General features: G+C 55.0%; 1 protein-coding gene and 1 long non-coding RNA gene across 2 annotated transcripts; both read left to right on the top strand.

Moving 5' to 3' along the window:
• Window positions 1-786: 786 nt before the first annotated feature.
• On the top strand, window positions 787-6942 carry LOC139684017 (zinc finger protein 16-like). Its single transcript, XM_071579623.1, has 3 exons — window positions 787-966; window positions 3745-3823; window positions 4013-6942. The coding sequence occupies exons 1-3, from the start codon at window positions 964-966 to the stop codon at window positions 5353-5355; spliced, it is 1425 nt and encodes a 474-aa protein (XP_071435724.1). The 5' UTR covers window positions 787-963; the 3' UTR covers window positions 5356-6942.
• LOC139684046 (uncharacterized) lies at window positions 977-2991 on the top strand. Its single transcript, XR_011699851.1, has 3 exons — window positions 977-1294; window positions 1388-1544; window positions 2887-2991. It is a non-coding gene; the product is annotated as an uncharacterized lncRNA (long non-coding RNA).
• Window positions 6943-8757: the final 1815 nt, after the last annotated feature.

The raw sequence follows: 8757 nt of genomic DNA, 5'->3' as shown, positions 1-8757 counted from the left end.
GACGGGGAAAGCTCCGGGAGAGGGGACGGGGAAAGCTCCGGGAGAGGGGACGGGGAGGGAAAGCTCCGGGAAGGGGACGGGGAAAGCTCCGGGAGAGGGGACGGGGAAAGCTCCGGGAGAGGGGACGGGGAAAGCTCCGGGAGAGGGAACGGGGAGGGAAAGCTCCGGGAAGGGGACGGGGAAAGCTCCGGGAGAGGGGACGGGGAAAGCTCCGGGAGAGGGGACGGGGAGGGAAAGCTCCGGGAAGGGGAACGGGGAAAGCTCCGGGAGAGGGGACGGGGAAAGCTCCGGGAGAGGGGACGGGAAAGCTCCGGGAAAGGGAACGGGGAAAGCTCCGGGAAGGGAAACGGGGAAAGCTCCGGGAAAGGGACGGGGAAAGCTCCGGGAAGGGGACGGGGAAAGCTCCGGGAAGGGGAACGGGGAAAGCTCCGGGAGAGGGGACGGAGAAAGCTCCGGGACACGAGACCGAAAAACGGCGGCAGCCCCGGGGCCCCCCCACGCCCCATCCGGGTCCCCGCCCGTCACTGCGCAGCCGCCGACCCCGCTTTCCACCTGGCCCCGCCCACTGCGCGATTGTCATGGCAACGGAAAGAGCAGCAAAAAGTGACGGCGGAACTGCCCAATAGGCGCTCAGGCTGGCGCAGAAATGCCCAATGAGCGCTCCGCGCTGCCCAAAGTCCCGCCCCACCGGCTCCGCCCATCGCACGCGGTCGGAACTTCCCCAAGTGCCGGCAGAGCTGCGCGGGCCGGGCAGGGACAGGGAAGGGGCCGAGGCCGAGGCCGAGGCCGAGGCCGGGGCCGGGCGGGAGCGCGGCCGCCCCGGTGCCCCGGGCGTTTTCCCCGCCGCAGCCCCCGCTCCGCCGCCGCCGCCGGGCCGGCCCTGGCGCTGGGTCGGCCCCGCGGGCTCTGCTGCTGCTGTCGAGGGCCGAGGGAGCTGCGAGCGGGGCCGGGATCGGCGCTCCGATGGTGAGTGAGGGGCTGCGGGGGACACACAGGTGGGCGGGGGGTCCCTGTGAGCCCGCAGGGAGCAGCGAGTGCCCTGCGGAGCCGCCGAGATGCTGCCCGGGCTCTGCGAGCACATGGGATCCGTGCCGGGTGAGGAGGGAGCTGCGGGACAGCTCGGGGGGTGCGGGGGCCCTGGCTGGGTGCGGGGACCCACTAAAGCCGCTCTGCCTCCCCTCTGCGCCCGGGCAGAGCAGAGAAAATCCAAGGAGGGGCTGGCGAGTTGGGATGAGGAGCAGGAGAGATCCCTCCCCGATCACCATCACAGGCAAAACAGACTCCGAGTGGGCATGTGAGTTAAATTATTACTGCCAGAATAGAATCAGCAGGAGAAGTAGAAATGAATCCGACAAACACCTTCCCCCCCACCCCCCCTCCTTGCCAGCTCTGCCTCCTCCCCCCTCAGCGGTGCAGGGAGCTGGGAATGGGGGTCCAAGTCAGTTGTTGTTGGAGCCGCTGCTGAGGGAGAGGAGTTGGAGTCCTTGCCCTGCCCCCCGTGGGGTCCGTGCCACGGGAGACAGTCCTGCCCGAGCCTCTCCAGCGTGAGTCCATCCCATGGCAACAGTTCTTCCCAAAGTGCTGCCACGGGGTGACTTTTCCTCGGGGTTCAGCCCTTCAGGCACAGGCTGCTCCAGCGTGGGGCTCCCCAGGGCCACAAGTGCTGCCAGGGCCAAACCTGCTGTGGCGTGGGCTCCTCTCTGCAGGGCTCAGCAGGTCCCTGCCAGGCTCCTACTCCATGCTGGGCTTCCCCCAGGGTCACAGCCTTCTCTGGCATCCCCCTGCTCCATGTGGGCTCCTTCCCGGGCTGCAGGTGACTCTGTGCCCTGTCTTGCTCCTCCCTGGCCTGCAGGTGACTCTGTGCCCTGTCTTGCTCCTCCCTGGGCTGCAGGTGACTCTGTGCCCTGCCCTGCTCCTCCCTGGGCTGCAGGTGACTCTGTGCCGTGTCCTGCTCCTCCCTGGGCTGCAGGTGACTCTGTGCCCTGCCCTGCTCCTCCCTGGCCTGCAGGTGACTCTGTGCCCTGTCTTGCTCCTCCCTGGGCTGCAGGTGACTCTGTGCCCTGTCTTGCTCCTCCCTGGGCTGCAGGTGACTCTGTGCCCTGCCCTGCTCCTCCCTGGGCTGCAGGTGACTCTGTGCCCTGTCTTGCTCCTCCCTGGGCTGCAGGTGACTCTGTGCCCTGCCCTGCTCCTCCCTGCCCTGCAGGTGACTCTGTGCCCTGCCCTGCTCCTCCCTGCCCTGCAGGTGACTCTGTGCCCTGCCCTGCTCCTCCCTGGGTTTCAGGGGCATAGCTGCTTCCCCAGGCCCTTCCCCACGGGCTGCAGAGGAGCCTCAGCTGTGGCACCTCCAGCACCTCCTGCCCCTCCTTCTGCACTGCCCGTGGGGTCTGCAGAGCTGTTCCCACGTTCTCCCTCTGCTCTTCTCTGCCTGCAACATTCATCTACCCAAGAACTTTTGTTCCCCTTCTTCAATATGTTCTCCCCAGGGCATCACTGGTGTCTCTGCTGGGCTCGGCCTTGGCCAGTGGCAGGAAGCCCATCCTGGAGCCGGCTGGAATTGGCTCCTCCAGACCCAGGGAAGCTTTTGGGAGCTGCTCACAGAAGCCACCCCTGGACACCCCCCGCTACCAAACCCTGCCCACAGGAACCCAGTACAGGGGAAAATAAAGGAATTTTCTGTGTCCTCTTCCATAATTTGGGGAAAACGTGGAGATTCCTGTGCCCCCAGACCCACAATTGGAAAAAGTGGAAATGCTCCATGTCCTTACTTTTGGGAACACTGGAAAAATTCTGTGCCTCCAGACCCTAAATTGGGATGTTCCATGTCGCTAATTTGGGGAAAACTGGGGTGAGTTTTCCATTCCCCCTCATTCCCAAGCCTTTTCCCAGGTGTTTCCAACCCCGTGGGTGAGTCTGGGATTGCCCCAAAACCAGATATTGTCCACATGCCTTAAGATTTTCCAGGAGAACCCGCCCCATGAGCTTGGGCTGGAATTCACGAAATCTTTTCAAAACCAGGTGGGGGATTTAAACATCTGCTCCCTCAGGATCTCCAGATCTCATGGATTTGGGCAGATTCCTACTGTTAAGATTGTCTTCAACCTCATCCTCTCCTGGAGTGTGCAGGGTCCTCATTCTCCTATACCTGGAGCCTTTCCCTGGGACCTGCGCAGTGGAGAGAGCAGAGAGGGGCAATAGCAGAGCTGGGGGAGTGGGTGGGGAGAGCACAGGGGGAGCCCTGGGCCCTTAAACAACAGTCCTGGAGAGAGAGAGACCCCGGCAGTCTGGGAGGAAAGACCCTCGGCACTGGGAGGCAGAGAGTCAGAAGTAGCCCCTTGGACCCCCCTGTCAACACTAAATGGGACCCCGGAGAGTGGGAACCCCCAGGAACCACAGGACCCTCAGCAGACCAGAGAAGGGGCTGACCCAGAACACCACAGTGGGGAGCCCATAGAGGAGGAACCCCCTTGGATTCCTGGGACCCCTGGCAGCCTGGAGAGGGCAGGGACCTGGCGAGAGGAGGCCCCCAATTCATGCAGGACCCCCAGCAGCCCAGACCCAGGGACCACCATCAGCCCAAAGCAGAGAGACCAGAGAGAAGAACTCCTGGGAAGGCTTCTTTAGGCTGAATCTTGGTGTTTTGGAGGGTTTTAGGGATACAAGATGCCCATTGACTTGTAGAGATGGATTTGGGCAGGAAGAACCCCCAAGCCAACACGCTCACACGTTGTTTTTCCCCTCTACCAGGATTTTTCCTTCCCAAACCTCGGCTGGGTGGAGAAGCAAGCTGTGAGGAAGAGGAAGATGCCCCAGGACCCCCAGGCAGGTGAGGAGGACATCAGTGCCCCTTTGCCCCTCTCTTGTGCTGCATCTTCGAGCCGAGCATCGCCCCCGGCTGCAGGACAACCCCGCTGCCGACACCGTCCTGCCGGGGCCGGGTTTGGGGGGATGTCCTTGCCCTTCCCTGTGTCCCAGAGGCAAATCCCCTGCCTGTCCTTGTTTTTTCCTGCCCCAGGCCCTGAGCTGAGCACACAGAGCACAGAGGACAAATCCCACCATCAGAACCTCGTGGCAGGGGCCGTTTTGATTGGCTCGATGGCACAGGAAGTCAGCGGGGAGGAAAAGTCACGGAGATCCTACAGGAAGAGGAGCTCGAAATGCAGCCCAGATGGCCCTGAGAAGGAAACAACCAGCCTGTCTCAGGAAAGCTGCCTGAGCTTTGTCCAGCACTCTGACCTGGTGGTTCATGTTCAGTTTCACCCTGAGGAGAAGCCCTACAGGTGCTTGGAATGTGGGAGGTCCTTTAGCCAGATCTCCAGTCTCTTTTCCCACGAACAGGTACACACAGGTGAGAGGCCCTACAAGTGCTTGGAATGTGGGAAAAGCTTCAGCAAGAGCTCCCACCTCATCCGCCACCAGCTCATCCACTCTGGGGAACGACCCTACACATGTGGGGAATGTGGGAAGAGCTTCAGCAAGAGCTCCCACCTCATCTGCCACCAGCTCATCCACTCTGGGGAACGACCCTACACATGTGGGGAATGTGGGAAGAGCTTCAGCAAGAGCTCCCACCTCATCTGCCACCAGCTCATCCACTCTGGGGAACGACCCTACATATGTGAGGAATGTGGGAAGTGCTTCAGACGGAGCTCCAACCTGACCAGCCACCAGGTTATCCACACTGGGGAGAGGCCCCACACGTGTTCTGAGTGTGGGAAGACGTTTCAGAGAAGCTCAGATCTCCTCATGCATCAGCGGATACACACGGGGGAGAGGCGTTACCGCTGCACCGACTGTGGGAAGAGCTTCATCTGCAGCTCCCACCTCGTCTCGCACCGGCGCATCCACACTGGGGAGAGGCCTTACAAGTGTGGGATGTGTGGGAAGAGTTTCAGAGTCAGCTCCGGCCTCATCTCCCACCAGATGATGCACACGGGGGAACGTCCCTACAAGTGTTCAGAGTGTGGGAAGAGCTTTGGTACCAGGGGGTTTCTCGTGAGGCATCAGCAGACGCACACGGGGGAGAGGCCCTTCTGCTGCACTGACTGCGGGAAGAGCTTCTACCGCAGGTCCCACCTCGACAGCCACCAGAGCATCCACACTGGGGAGAGGCCATACAAGTGTGAGGAGTGTGGGAAGAGCTTCAAGCGAAGCACCAACCTCGTTTCCCACCGGAGCGTCCACTCTGGGGAGCGTCCACACAAGTGTGAGGAGTGTGGGAAGAGTTTCAAGCGCAGCTCCCACCTCGTTGCCCACCAGCACATCCACACTGGAGAGAAGCCTTACACGTGTGGGGAGTGTGGGAAGAGCTTCAGCCAGAGCTGGATCTTGACCCAACACCAACGGACCCACCGTTAAGGGAAGCCCTAGAAGTGCCCCAGCTGTGGGAAGACTTTCATCTGCTCCTCCATCACCCATTGGAGGACCCACATTGGGAACAGATCTGCTGACTCACATTTCCAGTGATCTTGATTGGGAAGACCCCTGGCTGGTGGTCTCCACATCCTCCTGGTTCCCTGTGGGCACTTGGGTGAACGCAAGGGGAGGAACATCCATCAGGACACAGACTGACATTGGAAAATCATTGGGAGGGGGGAGGATTTGTTGACTTTACACCCCAAAACATCTCACCTGTTCCATCCCATCATTTTTTCTGGTGGCATCAAGACCCCCTAATTCCACCCTAAATCCCTTCATTCCACTCAAAAGTTCTTAATTCCTCTTAAAATCTCCAGAATTTCATCCCAAATCCCACCAATTTCACCCCAAATCCCCAAGATTCCTCTAAAATCCTCTTAATTCCATGCAAAATTCCCTTAAATCTACTGAAAATTTTCCTGAATTACACCTAAAATCTTCTTAATTTCACCCAGAATTCTTTTAATTCCACCCAAAATTCCCTTAACTCCGCTCAAAATTCCCTTAATTCCACTTCAAATCTGCCTGATTTCACCCCAAATATGAGAGTGTGTGACTGCTGCAGTGGTTTCTGTGCTGGACACCCGAGGCACAGAAGGAGTCCGGACACCAGAGTGGGATGGTAGAAAAGCAATTTATTGAGGGAGCACCAGACTTATATAGGGTTCCTTAGGGAAGGATCTGGAAACTGGGAAGGAACAGCAAAGGATTTGGACAAAACCAGGGGAGGAGTATGTTGGTTTGGAGACAAGAAACCAATAGAAAAGCAGCAGTCAACCAACCAATGAAAAACAGGGATGAGGCCCAAGGTGGGAAGAGAACCCTAAGGGATTATGGGAACGAGACAACATGGATGGGATGACTAAGGGAAAAATAGAACAGGACAGCCATGTTAGAACAATTAAATGTTGGGGGGTGATATCAGAACAACAAAATATTTGAACCTGTACAATTCCATGTGCACTATTAAACACCTGAGGTCATTAATTTACTGTCCGTCACCGGTGCTGACGGCTCTAATCCTTCTTGGTCATCATAAATCCACTGGCGGTGATATCTCTGCCACTCCTGATAGGGGAGCTGTTCTCTCACAGCTCCTCCTTTTTCTAATGCCATGAAATTAGAAACAGTGTTGTGAACAGAAAGCCATTGAAAGCAACCAAAAATGCAAGGGAGGATGAGTAAGAAAAGGAATATGATAAACAAAGCAAGCAAACCAAAGAGTGCAAATTTCTTAAATGGAAGGGAGAAACCATCCAATGAAAAGTCAAACACATCATCCCAGAAGTATCCTCCTCCTGCATGATCTGCTCTACTAATTCCTGCAGCTCATTGATACGATTATGGATTGATTTGGAGTGGTCAGGAAAGTTAAGGCAGTATAAACCTTCCAATTCACTGCATCCATGGCCACTAACTAAAAGAAGGAAGTCGATGGCAGCCCTGTTTTGGAGGGTGGCCTTTTTAATCATTGGTGTGTCTAGGAGCAAACCCTCCAAAGCAAGGCTGGTGGCATTGGTCTCCTTGGCCAGCCAGTACCCGTTTGCATTAACAGGTCAAGTGCACCCAGTTTATCATAGGTAGGGTAACTTTTCCATTGCTTTAATTTAAATGTCTTGCCCTGTAAGTCTGAAAAAATATGCTTTTGTTTTTAATGTGATAGGAGCTTACAATTTTTGTAGGGTCAAAAATAGTAAACTTGCCCAGTGTACATGGGCCTCCATAGGCACGTTTGGGGATAACTTTCCACACTTTCAGGCCAGGGATTAGAAACCTTTTAGGAGGTAAAACAACAGAGTTAGGTGGTACTCTGGACTCAACAGGAATGTACTGATGACACCAACACGAGTAATTTCTGTAAGTGTCCTTAGGGGATAGATCTGTATTTCTATGGTCAATTACATCATCCAGAACAAAATGAAAGCAGTACCTTGCAACAGGGTGTCTTGGGTTGAGCTGGCAAAATGCCAACTGCCCAACACAGACTGACAGAGGCTCCCGACCCCTGACCCCCCTTCCACTGCTGAGAAAAGGGAGAAAGGAAAAACCCTCTGGAAACTCCAACTAAGTTTATGCTTAAACTAACTATATGTCTTTATACAGAAAAGAGAAAATTAAAAGAAAACTGCAGTATAACACCCACTTACACAAGTTAGAAATAACAACAATTTTCTACATCCCACCAAAACTGGATTTCATTGCTCCAGATCCATAAAATACTCTAAAAGACACCCAGCAAGGCAAAAGAGACCCAGGAAGGCCAAAGAGAGAGAAAACAATAAAATGTTTTACTGCCCTGAAACTAAAACAAAATAGGATGTAGCAGCAGCAGGAGCAAGTCCCAGCACAGCAGGACACACGTCCTGCCTCCACTGCAGACATGATGGAACCGAACAAGCCACTCCTACACCGGCTCCTCCACTTTAAGATGATGTCGGAATATGGTGTGGGATACGACTGGCTAGAAGAAGTCAGCTGTTAGTTAGCTCAGCCCAGCTCAAGTCAGCCAACAGGCCCAGGCCTAGCCTGAAATCCAAAGCCTAATTTAGGCTTACCTAGCTAAGCCCATAACAAAATTTCTAATGGATCAGGAAAGTCACATACGCAGGTAAATTTAAGAGGTTTCAGTCCAGGGTTAGGAGCATTGCAAGTAGCAATGGGATTATTGAAATGCTCCAGGTCATCACAAAAAGTCATATAGAGTCACAAGAACTCATGCCAGTTGGGATACTCCCATGGGAGAGAAATTAAAGATGTTTTAGAAGGGTTAGCAGGATCAGAAGTTGATGGGCAAAGAGAGTTTGATCCAATAGACGTAGCAAGAGAATACCAGCTATTTTCATGCTGGGAAATGAACCAGGGGCCTGGAACTTGAGGAGCAGGTGTGAGAGGAGGCCAAGGTCACAACAGCTCTTGACAGGCAGTGGGCAGTGACAAAAGGATAACTAGAGCTGTGATGACATAAATCAGTTGTCTCAAGTGGTTTCTCCAGAGCGTGGCAAGGGATGATTTCCTTGATGCAGTTTCACACATCCTGAGAGTATCCATTGTGGGCTGGACCCTGTGGAGACACAGCCATGCCCTCTCCCCCAGGTGATGAGGGGGACAGGGCCGACCCATTCTCCAGTTAATAAATCTTTATAAATAGCTTTTGCCTTTGTTATTTTTCCTTCAGTTTTAGACTCAAAATGTCGTTGTATGGGGAGAGATCTCTCTCTACCCTATTAAGAAAGTGAAGTACCTGTAGGGCCTTACTGATTTTCTCTTGAGGTGTAAGCCTCACTGTGGCATTTTGTTGTTTCTTTAGCATATTTTTAAGTGGTTGATGTGCACACACAGTTG

Source organism: Pithys albifrons, chromosome 31 (genome assembly GCF_047495875.1).
Source record: "Pithys albifrons albifrons isolate INPA30051 chromosome 31, PitAlb_v1, whole genome shotgun sequence".
NCBI lineage: Eukaryota > Metazoa > Chordata > Aves > Passeriformes > Thamnophilidae > Pithys > Pithys albifrons.
The sequence above is the reverse complement of the archived record's forward strand: the minus strand, read 5'-3'. Positions and strand labels throughout refer to the sequence as shown.

Bases quoted from the DNA above. Each gene is read 5' to 3' on its own strand.
- LOC139684017 (XM_071579623.1), top strand. The intron at 3,824-4,012 runs GTGAGGAGGACA...TTCCTGCCCCAG, and splicing joins GCCCCAGGACCCCCAGGCAG to GCCCTGAGCTGAGCACACAG.